The 26,668-nt window shown below is 33.8% G+C and overlaps 1 protein-coding gene and 1 pseudogene across 9 annotated transcripts in view; both read right to left on the bottom strand.

Annotated features, from left to right (window-relative positions):
• Positions 1 to 3,310: 3,310 nt before the first annotated feature.
• Positions 3,311 to 26,668, bottom strand: part of PHF3 (PHD finger protein 3) — a 69,035-nt gene continuing 45,677 nt past the window's right edge. For 6 of the 9 annotated variants that reach the window (XM_036219095.1, XM_036219090.1, XM_036219080.1 and 3 more), the window contains 12 exons: positions 24,105 to 24,405; positions 21,603 to 21,789; positions 18,376 to 18,523; positions 18,139 to 18,295; positions 16,890 to 17,006; positions 15,113 to 15,244; positions 14,396 to 14,531; positions 11,408 to 11,603; positions 10,778 to 10,925; positions 8,773 to 8,862; positions 6,488 to 6,683; positions 3,311 to 6,270 (listed from right to left, as the gene is read on the bottom strand). In XM_036219095.1, the coding sequence (XP_036074988.1) occupies positions 4,106 to 6,270; positions 6,488 to 6,683; positions 8,773 to 8,862; positions 10,778 to 10,925; positions 11,408 to 11,603; positions 14,396 to 14,531; positions 15,113 to 15,244; positions 16,890 to 17,006; positions 18,139 to 18,295; positions 18,376 to 18,523; positions 21,603 to 21,789; positions 24,105 to 24,405 (3,973 nt within the window). In that variant the 3' untranslated portion in view covers positions 3,311 to 4,105. The other 3 variants (XM_036219104.1, XM_036219088.1, XM_036219106.1) reach the window with 2 other exon arrangements.
• Positions 21,326 to 21,444, bottom strand: LOC118605245 (annotated as a pseudogene).

Genomic DNA, 26,668 nt, shown 5'->3' with positions numbered 1-26,668 from the left:
TTTTCCTCCGATCTGGTTCATTAGCAAGCTCCTATTAATGCATTTAAACTTGATTCATAGCCTTCTTTAAAAAAAAAAAAAACTATATTAAAAATTAAGGACAGCTGAATATAAATTTACCAATTAACAAGTACTTTTATAGGTCAACACACACAACACACAAATACGTTAATATCCATCTAAGTTTACTTTCCACTCCATTTTCTTCTCTATTGAAATTTTTCATAACTTTTGAATATTTACTATGGCTTTAGGTGTTTTTTTAACTCCAAAAACGTAAGATTAATTCATCCACCACTAAACTACAATTAGTGAGTCAAGAGCTGTGGCGTAGAATGCCCCCACCCTAGATTGCTCACATCCTAAACCCTAGAACCTGTGAATACATGGTTACAGGGCAATGGAAATTAAGGTCACAGATGGTATTTAGGTGCTGATCAGTAGCCCTTAAAATAAGGAGATTATTTTGGATTATCTGGGTGGGCCCAAGTAATCTCAAGGGCCCTTAAATGTGGAAGAGAGAGGCAGAAGGCAGGATCAGAAATGGCAACATGAGACTCAGCCCTGAAGGGAATCAAAGTTCTGCCACCCTGAAGCTGCCTTTTGGGATACTGATTTCAAGTTTAAGAAACAAGACTCAGAACCTAGCTTTGATCCCTTTGACCCTCCCTTCCTTTCCTGCCCAAGAGATTCAGGCAGAAAAACCTGCTTTGGGATGGAAATCTTAGGACTTCTGTCTTAGCCTAAATAGCTCAATTTTAATTAAGTATGGTAAACAAGAGGGCTTCAGGAAGGGCCCCATTAGCTGGATACCCCACGTGTCTCATAGTTGCCTAGCAAAACTTTGCCTGCCATTTGTGTTCCACTCTTCCTATCTGTAAATAGCTCATTCTCACTTTGAAAGTCTAAGATCCCGTCCTCCTCCACCCTCACCTATTTTTTCCTTTGTCTAAAATGTCTTATATACCAATGTTGTCAATCTTTGGAATTTTCGTGTTTTTCATGTTTACATGAATTCCCCATATCCGTGTATTAAAAATTCTATTTTATCCTGTTCTCGTTAATTTATTAGCCCAACTAGAACTTTGAAGGTGGGAGAAAAGGTATTCTTTCTTTTTAGTCCTCACAGACCCGTGTTGATTTTTCAGATGGAGAAAGGGTCCATGAGGCAAGGAGTGTATGGCCTCTACAAGCTGAAAAAGGCAAGGAAATATCCTCACCCTGAAGCCTCCAGAAATGGAATGTACCCTTATGACAGGCTGATCTCAACCCACTAAGATCCATATCAGACTTCTACAGAAGTGTAAGGTAATAAGTTTGTGTGGTTTTAAGCCACTATGTTTATAATTTGTCACAGCAACAATAGAAAATAAAACTGAAGAATACAAATTTGAAATGAACATAAACTTTGCAAATCTGTACACAGGTCTTTGGCTGTATCATCTTGCTCGCTTTGAGGACTTGGGTTGCTATGTGAAGGGTTTCAGACAGGTTGGTAGAATGGGGAGAAAGAGGCCTGTGAAAGGTATATACAATAATCAAGCTTTTGTCTCCCTCTCCTGTTCTCAATTCTCAGAGCACAACTGCCACACATACTAACTTTGAAGAAAAATAGAATTGAGCTAGGATTCCAGCTGATGAACACTGTTTGACCTGGGGTAAGTTATCAACTTTCCTAAAAACCAGTTTCCTCAGCTCTAAGATAAATCTTCACTTTTCAAGCACACCAAAGCTTATATAAAGTGCTCTACATGACACAAGGTTTACAATACAGAGGGCTGGCGAAGGCTTTCTTACAGCAGATTAAAAGGGGTGAACTAAAGGTACTGAGACACCTTGGTATGTTTTATTTAAAATAGGTATGTATAAACTGTATTAAGATGGTTCTAAATTTTAAAAAACATCAATTTTTTTAAAGACCAAGTTTTCCTTAAAACAGGAAAACAAAGAGAAATTTTCATGTAACTCACCAGTTTGTATCAGGCTGGCTGGAGGTGAGATTTAAGACTGAGAATGGCTTTGGATCTACTCCTCACTGAAAATTTTTCTCATTTCCCTTTCTTTCCTTCCAAGTTAAAACCTTGAACAGTAAATATGCTCATACTTTCCCTACTCACCACAATATTTCAGTCAACCAAGGATTAAGAGACCTGGTTCAAGTACTTTGTAGCCCTGTAATCCCAGGAGATGGTCATCACTATTTGAGGTCCATATGGGATATATCAAGATCCAACTAGATATGAAGAATTTTAAAGTACGCATCACAAAAATATGTGGAAGAAACTATTGGCTAAGAGGCAATCAAAACCTGACTTACAGGCTTTCTTCCACTGGTTAACCCAAGCAGATAAAATCAGTGAAAGCAGATTTACTGACAATATGCATATTTGAAATCAAAACGCTAATTTTGGCTTTTGGGGGGGGGACGGGGGGAGTGAGAAAAATTTAAAACCATATCTTCATAATGGTGCATCAGATAGTGACTGACCTTAAGCTTTGTTTGCAGATTAACTTGTTTTCTAATAAGTTAGTTTACAAAAGATCAAAATTAAACAAATTTTATTTAAACACAAGTCCTCTAAGAACTTTTATGATGATAAACTTCAGAGGAAAATGACCAAAAAAGGTGCTGATGTTGAAATTAGACAAAATGTTTGGGTAATTTCTACTCCTCTCTTCGGTGAGGACGGTGAACTGATTCTATTTCAAAATCTATTTTTAACTCTAATCTTTAGGCTTTTTAGGAAATTAAACTTCAACTTAATTTTGTAAGGCCATTTATATTTTTCTTCAATACAGATAAATAAAAATATGGTTTGTTTTTTTGGTCTCTAGTGTATCATTTTGGTAGCTACTGCTTTAAATTATATCAATCAATACAATATGTAGTTTAAGTAGTAAATAAATTTAGATTTGGATTAATAATCGCCTCCATGTGCTTTCTATTTAAAGCAAAACTAGCATATGAAACTGCAGTTACCCCTCTCTCCCAAAAATTTAGGGAGAATTACACATTTTACAGAAAGATTCAAAACACATTTCTCATAAACGAAGTTCTTAACAATGATTAATTAGTCAGTGTACCAAATTTTGATGGTATCAAGTTTTCAGAAACATATCTATAAAGTGGGCGATAACTGCAGTTTTTTCACTGGCAGTTCTAAATTCTAGTCTCTTCAGAACTACATAATTTACCTCAATAGCCTATAATCTAAGATGAAAAAATTGTTTTTCCCCTTATCTAATGACTGATATAGATATCTATGTCCGTATGCTGTTGGCTGAGTAAAAGAACAATGTCTGAAGGTAATTAAAGCTTTTAAGAAATTCTTTTACTACTGAATTTCAAATCACACACACAAAATAGGTGAGAAATTCTTTTATCATATTTAGAATCAAAATATCCCTTAAAATATTTACATTTTACAGTAAAAAGGATAGCAAAACACAAGATCATGTACAAGCTTAAGTATTCAAGTTTCTGAAGAGCCAAAAAAAAAAAAAAGGAAAATAATGGCCTACCACAAAGCTATAGTGTATATGGTAATAAATGCCTTCAATGAGTGCAGATTAAAGCAGTAAATGTCCTCCTTGGGCTTCTGATTCTTGGTCAAAAACTGCTCAACTAACTGATTAATATAATCTGATTATGAAGTTGCTTGCCTTTTTGTTGCTTCTCTACAGTTTCTTTAAAAACAGTGCAATTTAAAACAAACTTACAGAGCACACATTACTCTCAAATTAGTCATATAAAGAACATTCACTAGAGGCAGTAAATATATTCCATAGTTAACCATATTTACCAATTAAGGAATAAAACTAAAATTTCTAAGCCTTTATTGCGTATTAATAAAACAAATCTTTGAATATACAGCAATGTAAAACTTTTAAAAATATCAAATTCCTATAGCTAGAGACAGTTGGTATGAAGGGATGATGAGCACTGGTACAGAGCACTCTGCACCAACACACAGGATTTATTGTTCTGCAAACCACCAATATTAAAAATTTAAAAGATGGCACAATCCTAGCAGGCAATCATAAAGTTTTTAAGATACAATATTTAACAGTTACTTAAATGTAATCCTGAAGCAGCCTGCAAATTTTACCTTTTGCTTTTAGCTCTGTCAGTGTGGTCCCTATCTTTGTGATACCTGTCTCTGTCCTTTTCTCCTTCTCTATGTTTACTTTTCTCTCGTTCTTTGTCCTTTTCATGGTCTTCACTTTTAGGTTTATCTGGTTTCTTGTCTACATTCCTACTATCTCTGCTTGCTTTTCCATCTGCTCCTCGATCACTGTGTGATAACCGTGACCTCTCTTTATCTTTGTGCCCTTCCTCCCTGCTTTTTCTGTCTCTGTCCTTGTCTTGGGTTCTGTCTCTGCGTCTATGCCTTTCAGATTCCTGCTCCCATTCCTTTTCATGTCGCTCTCTTTTCAAGTGGTGCGAATCACTATAAAATCTCTGGCGATCTCCTTTGCCCCTATTAAATTGCCTATCCAGTTGCTGTTGGTCTTGCCTAGCCCAAGGGTCACTATGACGCCTTTCTGGTCTTCGAATGTCTTTAACCTGGTAAAAATTTTGTGGGCCTATATACCTTGATGTTTGTGAAAGGGGACCCATCATACGTTGAGGCTGGCCTGTCAAATGAACAACAGGTGGCCAGGGAACCATGGGATTTTGAGGAAAGCCAAAGCCTGGAGGGGGAAGTAATGGAGGTGGCAAATGTGGTGGAAATCCAAACATGCTTTGTGGGGGGAAATTAGGAGGCCCTGGAAATGGAAATCCAGGGGTGTTAGACTTGAGATGCTGAAGGTTGGGTTGCTGTGGCCTCATGGGTGAAAAGTTTGTACTCGTTCTGGGGCTGGTGCTTCTGGAAGTAAAGCTGATGCTTTTAGAAGAAAATTCTGATTGATTTGTGTTTCCAGCTTCAAAATGAGATGACGTTGCTGCTGCTCCTCTTCGAAATGCGTGCACAGTTTCAATATTTTGCATTAAAATATCCTCCTGTAAGGGTTTTACTTGTTCTGTTTGAGAAGTATGTATGTTTTCTACTGATGCCGAGTTTTGTGCAACCCCTGAATTATCACTCTGCTGAACACATGAGTTTTTCTCTGCAGAAGGCAACTTTTCCTCTGCATTGATTTGTTCTGTTAGGAGCTCCTTGTGTGACAGACCAGGCAGGCTGAGTTTTTCTTCATTCCGGCAACTATCTCCATCTTTGCTTTCTGGAGCAGTTATCTGCTGACTCCGTCCTGCTGCTTGCCTAGGATCCCTTTTCAAATTGATAAACTGTGGAGACCTTGCCGTACTAGCAACCGGATTTTCATTACAACTCACACTGCCATCTACATTTCCTTTTCCTACATTAGACCTGCATGGAGAACTAGTATTTGAAGTCTGATTATCTTGCAAATTATTCTCTTGATCTTGTGGCAGCTGTCTTTTTAATGTTCTTTCTTTACTCTCCACAGTTTCCTCTTGTTTTGACTGAATTGATAAATTTGTTAAGAATACTTCTGTTGAAACATCTGGTGGTTTACCTCTGAGACTAAGACTCGGCAAAGGTCCCGGAGTAATGGAAGAGGACCCCGTTACTGAAGTTTCTTCTACTAGTACCGAGTTACCTGTAGATTCTGAAAGATTATCTACCTTAACCTTTACCTCCTTGGCTTCACCATCAGTTACTTCCACTTTCTCTATTATCTCAGCTTTGGAACTGGCTTGCTCATTTATAAATGGAATTTCTTTAAGGGTATTTTGTTCTACCATTGACTGAGACTGTTCATATACTTGACCAGTAGTACCCAAAAGGCTCTGAAGTATATCGTCCACAGGAAGAGGTTTATTTGCTAATTCCAGAGTAGAAGGTTGATTTTCCCAACCAATCAATACCCCAGGAAGGAATCTTAAAGGTTTTGGTGGCTCCTGTTTGGCGACTTCCACTAAAGGTTCCATTACTGCTGGAAGGTCTTCCTGAAGAGTTTGCTGAGGTTTATTTCTCTGCTTGTGTAATACAGTTGTAAAAGAATTAAAAAAGTCATTTTCTTCTTCTGCTGCTTCCTCTGTGGAAATGTCTATTTTAGTTTTTTTATCAGGTGGCAATGCCATTGGTACACTTTCAGGATTCTCAGCAGTATGACTAGCACTAGCACCAGCACCAGTACTAGCACTAGTACTAGCACTAGCACCAGCACTAGCACTGTGCTGTCGCTTTAGTTTTTGACGAATAATTAAGCCCAACAACAGATTAGGTCTGTGTAGTTCAAGCCCTGCGTAAAATCAAAAACATCAATTAAGTTACTTTCAGTTATTATAACAAAGGGTAAGTTTTTGTATCTAATTTATTATAAGCTATTAAATGGGTGGCTTTCCCTGTCAAGTCAGCTCCAGAGGCCTGGATCCCAAGAAAGAAAGCAGAGTCAATTTTTTGACTCTGGTCCCACCTCCCACTTTTATTCACACACTGTTATTAAAATATATACCTACCGGGTCCATCAAAAGGCACAAGAGGGTGTGGAATTTTATCTGTGGCACCCAAGGGAATAAGGTACATATCTTTAACCTGCTTCATGTTGTTAGCAGCTACTCCATATCGCTTTCTACTACTGAAGTATGCAAACAGCAAAGTATAAGAAATTTGATCTTCTTCAGTTACGGGTGTGAAGCGAACCACACAAATTTCCTATTCAAGAAAATAAATGGTTGTTTAAAACAATAACCTAAACAACAATCGGTTTTGAACATCATTTCTCAACTAGTAATAATCTACTGAATTTTATAATGATGGTTACAAAATAACAAGATTTACCAACTTAAATGCAGATAAGAACACTAAAAGTAAACAACTCTTAGGAAAAGATCTTTGCTCACCCATTGATGGATTTATCTGAAAATATCCCATAAGAAATTGAGTCCCAAGGTAATTAATGTGTTCAAGGTGACACACTTCTCAGTGCCAGAGAAGATATCTGAATCCAAAAGTCTTTTGATATCTATCTATATTATATCCTTATTTCTAATGTTATTATCTCCACAGAGGACTGCCTATGTTCTCAGCGTACTGCAAATTAATAGCATCTACCACTGCCACCCTACAATGTACATATATACACAAACAACCAGATCCACCGATAATCCAATCTATAGGGACTAATTTTAGGAATAAACAGGCTGGGTGAAAAGACCTCAAAAACACATAGGCTATATATTTTGTAAAATCATTTGGCTTACTCAGGAACTAATCTGCTTGCCTTTAGGTTCCTGGCTTTGTTTCAGATAATAAAGAGAGTCCCAATTTGATATTAATTTGGTAATGTAAAAAAAAAGATGTTTTTTCCTGAAGGTACATAGTCAAAATATAGAGAGCCAGATCTGTTGCAAAGTTTAAACTGATGCAAGATCCTACAGGAAACATGTGAATGAGCTGAACTATGGCTCTACCTCTTATAAAAAAAATCTGTCATCTTAATTGTCCTCTTTTAGAGGTAACAACTATTATAATGTTTCAGTAAGTTCAAGATGGAGGCATAAAATAAAGTGTTGGGCAGTAATACATGGATAGATCAAGAGTAATTCCCAAAATATCCAAGAGTAAAACTTCTAATACTTCCCCATGACTTTTGCTATCATGAGAAAGTGACAGAAAATAAATACGGTAAATTTTGTATAGTGCTTCAAAGTTTATGTGTATTCTAACACTGTCAGTTTAAATTCTAAAATCTATTTTGGGAAAAAAATATTCTTTTCAGTTTAAGATTATGTATTTTGGATTACTTCTAATCTTACTAGAGGCTTCTAATAATTTTAAAGAGATAAAAAGTTAATGTTTTCTCATCCAAGATTTATTTTTTAAGTGTCTCTAATATGCTAGGTATTATCCTTGGAGGGGAAAATGATTTCTTCTGACAATTATTTTTTCCTGTGTAGTAGTGTTCTATTATTTAAGAAATGATAGAAAGTAGAGAGAGAGAGAGAGAAATATTATTGTGATAGAGGCTATTAATTATCTCCCAGTAGGTATTCTCCTTCTTTCCTCCTACTACAAAGAGAAGCCCTTAACTTTTTAGCTGGGTACATGGCCATCCAATAGATTACATTTCCAGAGATTATACTTCCCAGCCTTCTTAGAGGCTATGTAAGGCTATGAGACTAAACTCTTACCAATGGAAGATAAAGGAAGTGAAATGGTAACTGGAATTTCTAGGTCTTGCTTTAAAAACAATTGTATAGACATTCTTTGTATTTTCCCATTTGGTGTTAAGTTAGCTTTGAACATGTCTGACTGGCAAAGATACTTAGAACCAGCAAAACAACAAGAGAGAAGAAGGCTGGTCCCTTAATGATCTTGTAGAACCAGAGTCATTGAACCACCCTGAATGAATGACCTACCTAACAAAAAACAAACCATATTTTTTGGGACATTATATTTTAAGACTTCTTTGTTACAGTGGCTTACTTAGCCTATGCCCTAACTAAAACCAATGTCTATAATCAAAGCAAGGCAAAAATTCCAGGATGAATCTCAATATTTACTCTAAAATATTTCTTATAAAACACTGACTGAAGTCACTGAGAAAGCATACCATAAAGTGGAGGGGTACCCAGAAATGTTTTGAGCCTTAGCAAATGGCTTTAGCTCAGTTTTGTTAGGCATATTCTTTAGATTTAGAATTTGTACTGGTTCCCTCCCAGGAGACCTAGCATAAGAACTCTTAATGGTTTACTTTTCAAATATTCTCTCAGCCTTGTATAATGAAAAAAGTTTTCCTTACCTTCGTTCCTGATGCTTTAATTTTTTCCACATAATCCCAAACTGTCTGAGGTGATATTCTGCCACCTACTTGAATACTATCTGGTAGATCCTGTGGTAAAAAAATGGTGATCAATGTATACAGAATACATTTATTATAATATTCATGATTCATACAAATTTAGCTCTATGACTAATTTAAAATGGTAAAAAATAAATAAAATGATTATGAAATGTATCTGAGAACGTAAGAATGCAGAGAGACAGCAATTAGGCTTTACCTCAAATGTCAATTCCCAATTACTGAGATGAAACCCCAAAATAAAGAAACAACCTTAGGTCATGTCAGTTCTCAGCAGGAAGGGCAGGCACAGGAAAGAAAAGTAGTGGCAAGCATACCAAAGTGACAATCCAGCAAGAATACAACAGCTTCAAGAATATCAGGGGAGATTGTCTTTCCCCTCCCACCTCCCACCTTTTTTTTTGTTCTGGTGTTAGTGGGCAGGGATATGCCTTAATCAGTAACAGCTGATTTCAGAAGTTAAGTTTGATAACAGGGTATATTTTTGCACAGAAAAGGAAAACATTGAATAACATGTTTCATTTTTTTTAACAGACACAATTTTCCTGAAAACAGTTGATTACATATGAAATCAATTAAGAACTGTGCCATTAGGAATATTTCAAACTTTAATCAGTATACTTTCATTTTTCATGAAGACTTAGAAAAATCACAAAAAATATAATTAATTAATATTAAATTAGTTTATTTAAATTATTAATTGCTTTAAATATTTTTGGGGGGGTTGTCCCAAGCAAACTAAAATACATACAAAGTGGAAGAGGAATTCTGGAAAACAATCACATAGAAACTGACTCAGAAAGGGGAATAATAATTATGTTTAAAATCAAAAGGGTTCCAAAGTTCAGGACTTAATTCTTCATTTTAAAAAAGTGTTATGTTCACCATGGACTGATGAAAGAGTGAATTTCTAAACAGATTTGTTCAAAAAGAAGAGTATCGCCCATTTATAAAATTGACATTTCTAAAAAATTATTTGCCAAGAAAAACTATAAATAATAATTAGGTTGTTTATTAATCAAAAACACAACTGCTAAACCGATTAACATTAGATAAGCAACATTACATTGAGTTAAACTAATTTCGGCCTAATTCGAATGCATTCTTATGGTAATCTTAAAAAGAACAATCATATATATGATTTAGGGTTTCTGAAATATTAAAAAAAAATTTATAATTTTTGCCTTTATGGTCTCTGGACTGAGAATAGAAAAGGTTAATGTTAAATATGGACATAATAGCAAAATATAATCTCAACAAAAATACAGTACATTGAGTACTGACTTATTTTTCTTCTGTATAAACAGAAAAATACACTTTCTCAAAAATAGTTCAAATAATGTAATGTCTTACTTATCATAACACTACATCTGCGTATTTTCCATAAATATTGCACAATTAGTTCCTTCCCATTTCCTCAGATATAAAACCAAACAAGGGTACCACTGCAGCAACTATGGTCATTGGTCTCATGCGAATGTCAACTAGCTGTGAAGTTTCAACTATAGTCTAGATCTTGTTCACGGAAATAGGCAGGGAAGAAATATACTCATGAACCTGGGGAAGCATAAGTAGTAGGGAAATTAGAAGGCCTGTTAATAATGAAAAACCTTCTTAAAGGCAATAGTATGTATTTAAAGAAAAACTTGGATATCCATGCAGACTCTCACTAATTTTAATTATGTGACATAGTGAAATAATAAGTACATCTTGGAGAGTAGGACAAGTGGATTTAACATTTTCAGGGCACAGTTCTAAAACTCCATTTGGGAACTCATAATTCCATTAATTGACTGGTTTAAGGATCATTGTCAATAAATACTTATTATGAGTGAAAATACTTATTATTTAATATTTTTATTATTTTATTATGTTGTTTCCTTGCCTACTGCTTTCAGAAACACATACTTCAATCCAGGCACAAGGGCAGAAAAGTTAACAGTACCTCTGTCAAGTATTCAGGGGAACCAGACACTGGGTAGGCTTTGGTAACAAATTTTGCCACAGAAGGCATGTTGATAAAACCTTTCCAGATGAAGTTCAATCGAGCCAGGAATGTAGATTCAACTTCAACAGTTCCAGGCATCTCTGGACTAAAAAATGACATTAAAAAGTTTTCAGCCTAAAGATATAATCATAAATAAATGCATTTTCTACTAAGTCACCAATTATTTCTATTTTAGCACAGCAAGAAAGCCAAATAAAGGCTACTGATTCAAGAGTTTACAGTTTCACTTTATAAAATTATACTCATATTTGGACAGTTGGCTTAGGTGAACTAACGTCCAGAGAAGTGCAAACAATTTTTTTTCAATAGCCTTTCTCCTGTCTCCTAAGACTAACATAAATTAAGGGAGTCTTAAAGTCAAGTCCCTATCCATTCAAATCTCTGAACTAACTTTCACAGTCTTGTGCTTTTATCTCAATTAGTTTAAAGTATAAGAAGGTACAATTACTTTGTCAAAAGAAAGGTTCCTAAGATATACATTGCTTTTCATTTTTGAAGACCTCCAAGTATAAGTCGGCAAAATATATGTAGTGATTATTGGAGAAATTATGACTAAGAGAAAATTACCGTGGAGCAGGAGAGAATGTTGACTTCGGAGATTCTTGTTTCTCCTCCTCAAAGAATTCAGAAGCCAAAATATTTGAGGTTGAAGACAATGCATCTGCTATACTTTCTGCCTCATTGTCTGAATGTTTTCGAGATACTCCAACAACAACTTTCACTTTTTTTGGAGAAAGATCATCTACAGGTGGTGCCATTCGACCTAAAGCCAGAAGACACCAAAATAAACTATTTTTGAGGGTGGTTCCATAGAGTAGTGGTTAGCACGTCTACTTTACATGCAAAAGGTCCTGGGTTTGAGCCTCAGTGGAGCCATGGACCATAGCCCCAGTGCACCAGGACCCAGGTGTGCGCCGTGAGTGCGTGGGAAGAGACGCCCTGCCTTCAGTGATCTACTTCTTAAGCGGAGACGGCAATATTCGTAGGTCAGGGGTGGAAGTGTGTGTGTGTGTGTGTGTGTGTGCGCGCGCGCGCGCGCACGCGCGCGTGTGGCGGGGGCGGGGTGTTGGTTTAAAAAATAACAAAAATTTAAAAATGAACTATTTTTGCAAACCAAAATGTCTATAACTTAGTTTACCTTCATTTCTAAAGTTATTCAGTTTCCCTCACTGAATTGTTGTATAACCATACATTTCCTGAGGTAATTTTTAACCATCATCATTTCTCATACTGAGTTACATTACACCTCTCTTACTGATGTGAAAAATTAGGAAAAGAGGATGCTAAGCAACTCAGACAAGCTGAAATGGAAACATTTTAGCCAGAACCTAAAATAGGTTTCTTGATTCCCTAAAGATTTTTTTAATTAAATTACACCAAATTTCAAGTCTTGATAAATAACTTGAGGAACTGAGTAAAACAAATCTGTATCCTATTTTGTGTTACACATAGCAGCAGTTCATGACATATAGGCATAGTGCAGTGCTACTTAGTTACTAAACATGAAAAATATTAGTAAAGTTTAGCAAATGACATTGGCTTTCATCTACAGCAACAAGAAGGATAAAAATCACTCGAACGTTCTGAAAACAGGTCAGGTCTAGGAATATTTAACCAATGTTTTTGTGTGCTACTATTAAATATACTGAAATATTCCCATGGGGATGATTAAAATTAACAGAAATAACTATGAATATTTTTATTAAGATTTTTCCCAGATAAAACAACTAAATGGGTATACTTAAAATACTATTATACCATGGATAGCTTTCTTTAGAATTAACAATGTCTAAAAACACTCTGCCCTTTTAGTCTTTGCCATCGTACAGAATGCAAAATATGTGAATATACTTAATTTTGAAAAGATATAATTATTTTTATTACAGAAAAATTACTTAACTTATAATACAATGATGGAGAGCAGCCTATCAACTAACCTAAAGAATTTTTCATGTTATCGATCAAGGTATGTATCATTCTTTTAGCATACTACAAGAAAAAATTAAAATTGAAAGCCACATCTCTAGAGTCTTAAAAACTCTTGATCCTCTATCTTTACCAATAAACTAAATATAAATTTAAACTTCCTGAACACATCCCCTTTTCTCAGGCCCTAATCCAGTCAATCTCCAACATCAGTCAATATTATCTAACTTAATTTTCTCAAAGCTCCTACTTATTTCCATCTCCAATACTACCACACTAATGAAAATATCATCATCTCCCACTTGGACTTTAAAGCTTCCTCTTATCCAGTCTCCCTCTTTTCTCTACTGGCTTCTTCCACTGTAATCTCTACTCAAAGTCAGAGATATCCTCATAAAATTCCAATGTTATCATGTCGTTCCCCTGCTAAAAATGCTTTAGTCACTCACTATCCATTGCTTTTAGATAAAAGACCAAAATCTTTAATGTGGTCTACAAAAGTAGCTTTTTAGCATTTTTGATCATGATCTCTAAAGTAATATATCATGATCCATTACTTGCATTACTTAGAAGAGTATCTGTGCATCTGCATATACACTTTATGTATGTGTGTGTGTGTGTGTGTGTGTGTATATGCATATATGTGAGAACTTTGTTATGAATAACTAAAACTAAAGTTTCAAAAAACTGTACTTATCTTTCTAAGTACAGTTCACCGTAATATTTACTATTCTGTTTTTGTTTGTTCTTGAAATAAACAAACTTAGCTAGCCACTAAGTAGATTTCACTACTAGTATTAAGTTACAACCTGAAGTCTAAAAGGCAATATCTATAAGATAAGATACTATGAAATCTGATTTCTCAATACCTCTTCAAACAAAGCATGTGCGTCTTTCCTTCTCGAATTCAATTCAAACACATGCCATCCCCAGTATTTAGACTAGTCTTCTCTCTTTGCAGGCACACTATTCAGCCTGCAAATCTCAGCTTAAATGTCAATTCCTCAGTCAAGCACTCTCTAACACTGCCCCGCCCCCACCTCCACAGTCTAGGCTGGGTCTTCCTGCTACCCAAAGACATTTATAACAACTATACTTTTGTAACTAAAATCATCACCTGCCTTTCTTTCTCATTAACTATACAGTTTCTCTCAAAGCCTGGATAACATCTGACTTTTTCACCACTATATTCCCTGCACCAGAAAAGTACCTAGGGGAAGGAATAAGAACTCAATAAGCATTTATGGAATAAATGACTGAAGATAAGAATACTAGAAAAAGGTAATTTGATTTCTTTCATTTGTTATATATAATAATAATACAATATAAATGTTATTTCACCCCTTCACTTAGTAAACAACAGTACCATCACCACTGCCTACAATTTCTGATGTCCATTTAATGATTAAATTTTAGTTATCTGACCCTGAGTTGGTAAGTTCAGATCTTATTAAATACAATTAATTCTAGATAGTAAATACACCATAGTTTCAAAACTGTACACCAACTCTGAAAAAAATGTGCTACTCATCAAAGGGAGTGGGTGGTTGCTTCACTACCAATACTAGGAAAACAGTAGCCCCTCTCCAAATGACAGCAACATTTTAGGAAGAAAATATTTCCATTTACCTATGCAAATTTTGCAGTTAAGATCAAAAAGATGCTGTCTGTGCTGACTAGTAGTATCTTTGGACATGGAGTCAACCTCTTCTTTTTGTTTCTCAGATCCTTCTATCTTCTCCAATGACTTATTAGCTGTAGGTTCCTGACAAAAGTGAGAGTAAAATTAGTTTTAGCAGATAAAATTTGGCCTCGATTATTAAAATCAACTTATATTTCATAGTGACATTTTTCCAGTATGAAACTGTTCCATTCATAAGTTTTTCACCATTTCTTTAAAAAATAAATGTAGGTAATAACTGACTTAAAATAAAGCAAAACTTAAACAATCCTCATTCTTCATGGCATTTAACAAGATTTCATATTATTTTCTCATTGATATTTGAAAATAAGAAGCTGCGCCAGCTCTCAAACCTACAGTCCACCTAACAAAGCACCTACAGATTTTGAGGTCTACTAAGAAATTTGCTAAGTCATAGAGACCCTAGGAATCTACATTTTAACAAGTGCTTAACAGATGCCTGTGGAGCACATAGTCTGCATACTAGATAGAGAAATAATACTTTAACCACTCTCAAAAAACCATTGAACAAATAAAATAGGCTACTTTAAAATATATACGTTTTTTAAATTCTCCTTTCTACTTTAAGAACATTAGGCAAATAAACCTTTTCTGAATCTTCATGCGTTGAGCACTATAAAACATGACAGTTTTATTATCTTTACCTGAATCTCCATGGGTGCCTCCTGTTCTTTCATTGGAGCATCACTTTCAATTTCTATTTCGCCTTTATGAGTTATTTTTGTGATTGGCCGTCTTTCTACTTCTCTCTGCTCTTTCTCAATCATCTCTATGGTCTAACAGGAAATATTTTAAAAGAATACTTTACAATTAAAAATATAGTGCCAAATGTACAATTTTACATAATAAGAGCTTATCTAAAAATAGAAAGCATCATTATAGATGATTTTTAATCTTTAGGTGGTCTCTCAAACAACAAACATATACTGAGTACTTACATATACCAGAGATGATTTGGAGTGCTGGGGTTAAAAGAACTGGACCCCATGTTATAGCCTTGAGAAGTTCACATGTACATTAACTAGAGGCACCTGAAGTATGATATAATTTGCTAAATGATAAAACATGATATTTAAAATCTGCTTTCCAATTTAGTATTTTAGCAGCTGCCACAGAGACCTGAAAACTGACTTCTACTTAGATTCCTAACTTGATGTTCTAAGATTCCATACAACTGTATGAAGTTTACTTACTCAAAACATCAAAAATTATCAGGTAGTCCAATATCAGTTGTCTCCTGACTGAGTATACTTTATCGCAATCATAATTCACAGTTGAACAACCTCAGCAACAGAATACAGTAATTAAGCAAGTGTAGCAAGAACTAATAAAAGGTAGCTGAGAGTGGAATGGGTTAAGGAATGTAAAGATGGGTCTGGTCATTTATCTTGTCTTAAGTGCAAACCATCCTTTAAAGAAAGAAATGGCCTAAAGAAAAAACGAGCTGGTCTCCAATGCAGATGATACCCCCAGCCAGTTTCAAAGCAGAAGAGAGGGATACGGAGGGGAAAAATAAAAAAGGACATGATACTATTTTCAAAATCAAAGAACAAGAGAAATTACTCAGGGCAAAATTGAAGAAATATGTGAAGCGGTATAATACATCACATCAATGCCTCAGATGCTTTAAAACTAGATTTGGCAGCTTAATACCTAAGATGCAAGTAAATTTTATGGAGAAAAGAATCAGGTAAATCACATCTAGTTAACATAAACTCTAAGTAACCAGTGTTTTCTACAATAAAGGTCGAATATTCTGAGGACACTGTAATAAAAATAGTGGATGATGTGGCTAATCTCACTGTCACAATAACTCTAAGTCACAGATTAACTTAATCTTTAAAGGTATTCCAAGTTACAACTCCCAAATGAAAACTCTTGGCATTGGTGACTTTCAGAATTATTTAGTTTTAAAAATGCAATATGGTACACACATTATATATTATAAAATACTCCAGTTAGGTCTGGAACAGTGCTACTTAATTAAATGCACACTATTTCTGTGAATATAAACATTCAGACATGACAATTCAGGTCAGGTTTCATCAATAAATTTATTTATTATAGAAAAAAACTTATTTTTCAGAGTTTTTGGCATTGAAATTCTAATTAATACGAGATGATAAACCTGCAAAATTTTCATTCTGACTTAATCTGGCTCTACAAATTATCAATATTTATAATACCTTCAAATTGGCTCCTGAAAAATACAGATATGATTAAGGAAAGATGTGATTTTCTCGTCCTTCTGATTTATAAATTATATAACCTGATAATTTGAGAAAATGACAAAAAAGCAGCAGAGATCAAGCAAAATGAAAGACAGAATTTAAGAACCAACTTAATGAAGGATAAGTAACTAGAAGGCTGAAAAAATATAGGCTTTGATATAGTCAAACACAAAGTAATAGCCAATCTTACATGTCTGTTTTCTCTTCGTCTCCAAGCAGCTAACTCTTTAGAAGCCAGTTCTTCTGGACTCATCCTTATAAGATGATCAGGAGTTACTTCTCCTTTCAGTACTTTTTTAAATAATATCTGGAAGTATTTAAAAATGGAAAGGAAAAGGGAAAAAAAAATTTTTTTAAAAGGAAGAGAAGTTACTGTACAGAAACCTATAATAAATAAAGATGAAATTTTGAAATCTGATTTAGATATTTTATGATTTACATATTGCCTACTACCAAGAGAATAAATGACAGCCTTGTAGCCTAGGAACCTATCATATAAGGCAGAAAAATATATATTTCATATAACAATCAAAACATAAAGAAGTATGTACAATGGAATCACTACAATGCCTATGCTAAAGTTGTATGAAGTCTTCCCAAGGACACATTCTGTCATAAAAGCCAACCTATATAGTATAGCAAGGCACTGCATAAAAGAACTTTACTAAATGTGATGTCCTTTATATTTTAAAATTTTCATATGTTTACAATCTAACAGGCTTGGAGGGAACTCCAAAGCAAAGAACCAATTACAAGAAAGAAATCTAAAGGAAATATTTACTAACTGAAATAAAGTTTCCAAATAATATAATTTAAGAAATAACCTAAGCCCTGGACCATAATGGCATATTGTACAATGTAGAATTTTCTTAAGTAGCTGTTAGTATACTTCAAGAAAATAACTAAAATCACATACTACAGGAAATATCATTATACAAACTGACAAACTGCTATCACTTATGTGAAAACCTTGTAAAAGTTAAGCAAATATGCAAGTATACACACGGCTTTTAGATTCCAAGTCCCAAATAAGAAATTCCAGGAAAATATTACGGGTTCAATTAATGTTTACTCCACTGCTAATTTATGTAATTTACTTTCTTAAAGAGTATAGCTTTATTTTCAGGTTTAAACCAGAAGTATTAATACAGTGTTATCAATTTTTGTTTAACAGATTTTGAAAAATACATGAGTTTTTTTTTTTTAATAAACTGGATCAAACTAGAGATAAGAAAATTCACATAAATTGAAGATTTAGTTTTTTAAATTTTAATAGATTCATTGCATAACACTAGTCACTATCATGCAGAATTCATAATTCAGTTTGGTAACAAAAGACTTTATTAAAATTACATGATCTTACTCCAAGAAATAAATTATACATCTACTGTAACTTATGGAAGCATAAATTTCTATGAACATGAACAAAACATACTTACATTGTTTTTGGGATCTTTCAGATTGAACATCAAACTTCTGTATTTGTTCTTATATTTAGCATCAGTGTCCCGAAAAAAAGAGAAAAGCTCTTTTTCAATTTTTGTGGCAACTTTTGCTGCCTTTTCCTCTGGCACCTTCAGATTTGAGTCTGTAAGTCTTCAAATTAGAATAATTCAATTATTTTTCAACCACACGAAACTTATTATTCGATATTTTACAACAAGAATGTGTGTTACCTTTTCATAAGAATATCTTTAAGAGAATGTCTGACACTTTGTCTGATCTGGTCTGCAGAGGGCTTACAAGCAGAAGTAGCAGGAGGATGCACATTAGATACTCCTTTTTCAATTTTCTTCTTTTTTATCTCTTGCTTCTCATGAGCACCTGATTTAAATAAACATCAAAACACATTAAATTGTTCCTGAGAACATATTTTTCTTAATACATAATGTAAGTTTATAAACAAAATTGATAAAACACCACTATTTCTCAATATTCCATATTGAAATATTCCTGATATTCTAAATCTATATAGTGACGAATGTTAACTAGACTTACTGTGGTGATCATTTCACAATATATACAAATATCAAGTCATTATGTTGTAGACCTGAAACTAATATAATGTTATATGTCAATTATACCTCAATTTAAAAAAAAAAAAATCCAAGTTAAATAAATTTTAATTCGAAATTGAGTGATTAAAAAGTGGCCCTAAAGCTATAAAATATATGTATATACTTTTTCCATTTTAGATAATGCTTTTCAGAGCTAGTTACTCTTCACATATATACATTAATTAATTTTTTAAAAACTAGGTAATTTGATCTGAATTTATTTAATGAACAGACAATTTAATGATCTTACTAGTACCACAAAAATGATGATGAATCTCCTCTGGTTTTAAAACAATTGTGCTTGATACTGGTAAACTGAATGTTAAGCTTTCAAATGATTTTTCATTCAATCACTACTTTATGCGCATCTCCAAAATCTAATGTGAAACATTCCTCTACTCTGACCTCCAATCATACCAGTTTATTTACTCTAGAATCTTTCCAACAATTCTTAAATCTATCATTTTTACCATTCATGCCCTCACTTTCCCACATAATGCAATTCTGATTAGATAGTCCAACATGATTACCTTGCATACTTATTCTCTCTCTTTTAAATTATCTGCATTGGCAAAACCAGAACCCTGGTGAAAGCCAATTTATAACCTTCGTCCAAATGGTCTACAAACAGCTGAAGGTAACTGAAGAAAAACAAGCACTGTGCTGACAGATCTCATTTTAAATTTATAACCATAAATCTCAAGCAGCTAATTCAATCTGCTTCTCTAATCCTATTAAATTTTTGTAGTAAATTTACTCTCCCACTTTCCAAAACCTCTATTTTTATACATTTTCTCCTCTGAAATCAACAATACCGCCTTCCCCAACTTTGACCTCATGTCATTTTCTCACTTCATATTTTTACTGAGAAAACAGAAAATGTCAGTTATCGCATCTTCCCAAAATCAAATCTACTAACCCTACTTGCACCTGTCCTCCTCCTACCACATACAATCTTCCTTTTCTAAGACCTAACCTCTCTATGTGGATCCCACTCCTCTCGTCTCCTTCAGGGATATTGAATCTCAACTATCATGTAATCTCTCCTATGTCACCAAATGTTCTCTCTACGGGATTATTTCCATTAGTCTTACAAACATGCTCTAATTCCTTTTAAAAAGTCCTTGATCCCACATCCACCTCTAGCCACCGTATTACTTTTGTTCCCTTTAACAGCATAATTCCTTGAAAAAGTTATCTGTAATAAGTATGTTGTTTCTCGCTTTCCATTCTTTCGTAAGCCAATAAAATTGGCTTTTGTCCCCACTGCTCTACCAAAATCATTCTAACCAAGGTCACTAATTATCTCTACTTCCCTAAATCACGTATTTAATAATCTATGTTCATCTTATTAGATGTCCAGACCAGGCAGCATTTTGTGAAACAGTGTATCATTCCCTGCTTCTTAAAACTTCATCTGGTTTCCAAGCCACTAATATGGTCTCTTACCTCACACAGGCCATCTCTATCTTCTTCCTAATAGATGCACCTTAAAGGCTCTGCTTCTGACTCTTCATTATTAAGCTCTCTCTGTAGCTGTTAAGTTCATGATTTTAAATAACTTTAAACTAATAAATCCCAAATTTAAATACCACCTCCAAAATCTTCTCTAAGCTTGACTCAACAGCCAAAGGTTTATTCAAAAACCTCCACCTGGATGTCTAACAGGCATCGCAATGTTAAAGTGCCCAAAACATCATTTTTCAGTATCCCTCCCCAAATGTACTTCTATCTTTCTAATCTCAGCAAATACCACCAACACTTAACCTAATCATCTACTAAGACTCTTTCCTTCTACTACCTACATCTAATTTATCAAGTTTTGCCTACTCTACCATAAAATACATCTGAATCTGACCACTTCTCACTACCTCCACTGTACCTCTGTTCCAAGTTACCATCATTTTCCTTAGATACTGCTATAGACTACTAAATGCTCTACCCTCCCTCTCTCCTAACACCCTAAAGTTTAATCCCCATAGAAAAAAACAGAACGATCCATCATTCCTTTTATAAAATTTTCTAAAGCTTTCCCATTATACTCAGAATATAAACTCTCGGCCTCAAAGTTGCAATATAATTTTCTCTAAATTTATTTTTCTACCACTGTTTGATCCCTCATGTAATACCTTCCACTCACTTCACAGTAGTTTTCTTGCTCCTCAAATGTCAAGTTTATTTCTACCTCAAAGCCTTTGACTGTGCCACCTACCTAGTCCTTCCTCCAAACAATTTCACAATCCCTTCAAATCCCACTTCACAAGTTACCTCCTCCATTCTAAAACAAACTCCCACCACTCTCAACTGTGACTCTTTATCCCATCGCTCTACTTTTTCTTCACAGTGCCTAAATTCTATAAAACAGCATGCCAATTTCTTATTTGTATACTTATTGTCTTCTCCTATTAGTTGTTAAGTGCCACAAGGGCAGGAGCCTTATATTATTAAGTTCATTAGTACTTCCCCAGAGCAATGGTTTGTTTGTTTGTTTTGCGAGGCAACCTTTGGTTCATCTCACAGATTGCAAGAACCTTGTCAGTTTACAATCCCTTATTTCTTATTTTTTTTACTCCTACAGCACCTGATCTTCCTAGGTGGTCTCCCATCCAAGTACCAACCAGGCCCAACCCTGCTTCGTTTCTGAGATCAGACGAGATTGGGCTTGTTGAGGGTGGCATGGCTATAGCCTAGAGCAATAGTTTTTAATTAAAAGTAAGGTCAACCACCTAAATCATTTTATTGCCATTAAAATGTTAAAAAATTTTAATTTCCCTTAATATACTAATTGATAGCATATGAAATAAAATAAGAATACAGTAGTATATAACATTTTCTATTAATCTCACTACTTGGTTTTGAAGCTTTGTCTCCTGTGCACGTAACAGTTGTAGACTCTTTTGGTATTTTTTCACTTTTTTCTTCTGAGGATCTCCGAGGTAAAACTGGTTGTCCCATCTTTCGAAGAGGAGCTAGCTGCCATTTTTTTACTTCACTATCTCTACAGTCTGATGAGTTTTTGCTTTCACCAGATTCCTAGGGGGGAAAAAAGTACTTAATTCATTAGAATGAAAACTATTAAACTATTTTTAAATATAAAGTAAGCCTCAAGAGTATATAGATTAAAAAAATTAAACTTAATTAGTACTACAATTTATTGCAATATCAAACATATTCTATTCTGTAGCCCAGTAATTGTTTAGAGGGTTTTTCACAGATGCAAAAAAATAATTATTAGCAAAAAGGAGATTCACCTTTTCACTGAAAATCCATTTATTAAGTATCTATTTTCTACAGAATACATATTAGCCTATTTAGTTCTCCCATAGAGGAGAACTAAAAAATTAAGATAATGGTCCCAATAACAATACTAGAAAAAAATTAGCTATAGTAAGAGTTCTCTTAGTTGACTGTGGCTTTGAAAAAACAGAGAGAAGTTGTGGAGAAACAGTTATCATGTTTTTCACTTTATTCTAAAACAAATGAAGTTATAATCACCTATAATAAATGTATCAGTTAACTTCTCAGTATACCTATATGGGCAATTTTAACTCCCATAATATAGAACAAACCATAAGGATGCCTGCTACTCTTGTTCTAACATAATCCACAAAGAATTACTAGTGAAACCAGAATTGTGTCATTCTTGGGAGTAATCAATCACATCACACTAGTATTTGAAAGACAGGGAGAAGAATACTGTGTCTATACATATAATCACAGGTTTTAAGAAAGAATATATACAAAAACTGATTTTCTCTAGACTAGGAATTATTTGTTATTTATTATTTGTTTATTTGTTTATTTCCTACCTCTCCAATCAGATTTACTTGAGAGCAAGAACATATTTCAAATCAGTGGTATCTACCCATATAAAAGTCTGGTACCATTTTAGGCACACAAAAGGAACTCAGTAAATGGTTCAACACAAAATCTAAGGATAACGAGTGATAGTTAAAAAGCAGATTCAACTCCATAACTTAAAATCAGGTATGTCCAGATAAGATTCAACAGTTTAACATCAAAAAGAAAAGGAGACAATAACCACTTGGACAGCACATGCATTTACAAAATCATTTACAAAATCCAAATAACCTCAGTTATTTTTCTGATAGAGCTAGACAGAGGGTTTTCCCAATGTTAATGTTTTTATGCCTTTTTAGACCAAATGGGGATAACTAAGCTAAATGACAAAACAATTAGCTATATTTCCAAATGGCCAAGAAATTACACCCAAGAAGTGATGATTAATAGTTGACAAATAAAAGTTTTGCAAAGATGTGCTATAAACTTCTCAATGAAGTTTTCAGTTCTACATCATTAATTACTTTGGTGCTAATTAAATCAACAGACAAAGCAACAGCATATTAGAAGGATATAATTTGATTCTCAAAAAGTCTTGGCAGACAGAAAAAGTGGTTGCCACAAGGATTTGGTGAAGTAAAACTTAATCCAGATTTGTCATGTAAGAAGCATCTGAAAAAAAAATGAGTTTGTAAATAATAGGGATTTTGGAGAAAACGTGCTTATGGCTCTTAAATTTGAATGGTTGGAGTAAAGATTTCCAAGTTCTTTCAAACTCTGCAATTCATATTATTATCTTTTGGATTATCATATTCAACTATCCACACCCATTGTTGCCACTGTGTTTCCTCTCTAGCACTATCTTAAGAATAACAAATCAATGATTAGAAAAAACAAAGGTGATTAAAAGGTAAACAAAGAAAATAAAAATTTAATTATATAAAGTGCTGCGTCCTTTATGCATTTCTCCTGTAATTGACTAAATATCCTGAAATTTCTATTTAGAAAATACTATTAGAAGGTAGTTAAAAATATGAAGGAAAATGACAACTTTTAGAGAGTCCACATTTTAAGAGAAAAAGTATGAGGCAAGGGTTCCAAGCAAACACTGGGACAAAGGTCAAAAGAATTAAGATGACTTTCCCTCAGAGAGAAAGTAACTCTTCCACTTGAAAATAAAAATGCCAAATGTGGTTTAAAGACCAGTAGATATTTATGATCTGAAAACTTTTTTAAAAAATTAATCAACACGCACAATTTACACTTACTTAACACCAGGAGATCCCACCTCAGAAATCCAAGTATCCAATTAGGGAGAGAAATCGCATAAAAGATGCTAAGAAATAAGATCTCAATGATCTGAAGATGTCACTACCTAGTTTCACCAAAATTGCCAAAAAAAATTTTAATAAAAATCCATTTTTATAGATAAATAAGTTTGAAAATATATACTAGAACAACAAATCCCAAGAAGAAATTTCAAATTCTCATGGTCAGTCTATACAAATTCCTTAAATAACAAAAGAATGCGTTAGTGAGCAGCTCACCCGTTTTAAAATTTTGACCTTGTGCTTCACTGTGTCATCTATACATTTGGTTTTGTCATTTGTTGGTGTGTGCTTTGATAACCCAAACTCCATTGTTTTATCTTCACTCAGGCCTTCAACTTTAGCTTGGTTTTCCAAAATATCTGGATCTACTATTTCAGTCTTTTTATCTTCTTCAGCACAACATTTCACACACACATATTCTTTGTCTTCCTCTCCCATTTGTTGTGCTTGAGAAAGACTTAACCCAACACAATCACCATGAAACCAGTCATCGCATCTCCCACAGCCAACCATAAACCTGGAAAATAAAAAAACAAAAACTTTTATTTGATGCATTTTCTTAAACCATTGTCAAAAGACCAAATTAAAATTTTAATTTTTGACTTTTTGATATTTTGCATGTTTTCCATCTTAACTCATTCTATCAATTCAACATGGAACAACTTTTTAAAGAAAAGAATATTCTATGAAAATGGAACTTTTAATGTCAACTATTTTCCCTCTGCTATGAGAAAATACTGGAGGAAAAAAAACATTAGGATGAAAATAATGGGCAACTGAACTTTGTCAGTATACTCCATAAAATAACAAAGTGTAGAATAACAAAGTATAGAATAACAACATTTCTCCAAGAGTGGAAAGATTTGTGAAAGATTGATCACAATTAATCAGTTACATTTACCACAGACCTGAGCATAAAATTGGAAAATCATTTATCCAATGAATCATTTTAAGTGACAAAGGAAGACAGCAACAAAAATACAACTCAAAAACTATCATAATGGAGTCTCTCAAATTGTTTATTAACCATCATAACTATTCTTTGAGCTCAAAATATTCTGGTTCACGGTGTCACATTGATTTGGTTAGAAATTCTTTTTATGTAGACTTGACTGTGGACTTTCTTAGTATTGATCATGTGCTCTAAATAAACCTTTTTCCCAAATAAATATCACTGTTTTAACATGAAAATATTAATATTCAGGATGATTTAAAATTTCCAATCTCCTTGTTTTCCCTTTACTGCATTTTATCTAAAATAACTTCACTAACCAATGAAAAAGTCCAGAGACATGAAATTTATGACTCTAAAAAGCTTGTTTTTCTAACCTTAGAAAGAAAATCTGGAATTACTTTGGAATAAAATGGCAAATACAATATACAGCCATTAGATGGTGAAATTTTTTACATACTTTCAATCCATTGTTAGGAAAACTACATAGCTCAATCACGTTTAACATTTTTCTATCTTCTTCAGGTTAGTAATTCATTATATGTTTAGAAAATACGATTTAGGTATATTCTTTAATGACTTAATGGCTTTCTGCTCATTTTGATAATAGTAGCACCAGCAACGGTGTCAAAACACTTTTTAAAACCTGTGATCCAACAGGAAGATGTTAAAGACAATAGGGTGATATGGCCAACCAGCCCTAAATACACCAGAGGTTCTTTTTTAATGGTGGAACTATAAAGATCAGAACAGTTTCAATCTTTCACAGAGTATCTTAAGTCAAGCCAAATGCCTTACTCCTTAATGGCAGCACGGTTCTTCCTCACGTGCCTTTCTATTGAGCACCAAGATATTGCTGTCCATTAAGGAGCCTTGACTTCTTCGTCTGTATTTCACCATTCTTTACCCTAACTGGTAATTCCTGTGCTAGCTTTATCAGATAAGTAATTATTTCCCCCAACAATTCATTTGGTTCAGGGAAAAGTAAAAAAAAAAAAAAAAAAAGAAAAGAAAAAAAAAATCATGCCGTATGTAAAAAACAGACCAACCAGAATGTTTTGGAGTCATAAACCTAGTAAGAAAACCTTCAAACTACGGGGTATCTGTTTGCAAAACAGAAATGCTTTCTCTAGCTTTGGGGGTATTTCAGATGGGTCCATGTTTCAATGATACAGATATTCCAGCTAACAGAAAATTAAGTTTCAAGTTGCAAAGTCGTAAGAACTGCTATTTCTTGAAAGCAACTATCTTTGAAATATTGAAGGAAAGCAGTGATTCCCCTTTATTTCTACTATTAGAGCTACGATTTCTTCAAAGCAAGTCTTGAATACTTTCAATAAAACATTACTTAAAAACCTACACCATGACCATGGCCATGTTTTGCCCCAAATCCAAATCTAAATATCAATTTATAAAGCATATGTTAAAGTTTCAAATTTTATTTAGCCAAGAACTGCTTTATAATCATGAAATTTGTTAATTATTTCACCACGCCTCACTGCAAGTTTGTTTTGGAAATGTCTCTTCAAACTTAAGAGGCTCTGAAAAGCAAATCTTTAGTGCCAGTTATAAATATATCTTTATAGTTTAGATCTTACGTAAAAAATTATGAAGTTATATAAAATTCTGAGTAATCAAGATACTCACTGATAAAAATTATTTCACATTTCCAGGGGGAAACCTAAATAACTTGAAAACTGAATGCCCAATATGTAAATATATAACTTTTAGATTTAAAACTCAGAAGTATTGTGAACTTTATGAACCATGTTCTTTTAAGATGACTTATTACAAGAGATTATACATTTTATTTCCTTTTCATGTTATT

Source organism: Rousettus aegyptiacus, unplaced genomic scaffold (assembly GCF_014176215.1).
Source record: "Rousettus aegyptiacus isolate mRouAeg1 unplaced genomic scaffold, mRouAeg1.p scaffold_m13_p_1, whole genome shotgun sequence".
In the NCBI taxonomy this organism is placed as follows: domain Eukaryota; kingdom Metazoa; phylum Chordata; class Mammalia; order Chiroptera; family Pteropodidae; genus Rousettus; species Rousettus aegyptiacus.
This window is presented reverse-complemented; position numbering and strand designations above follow the sequence as displayed.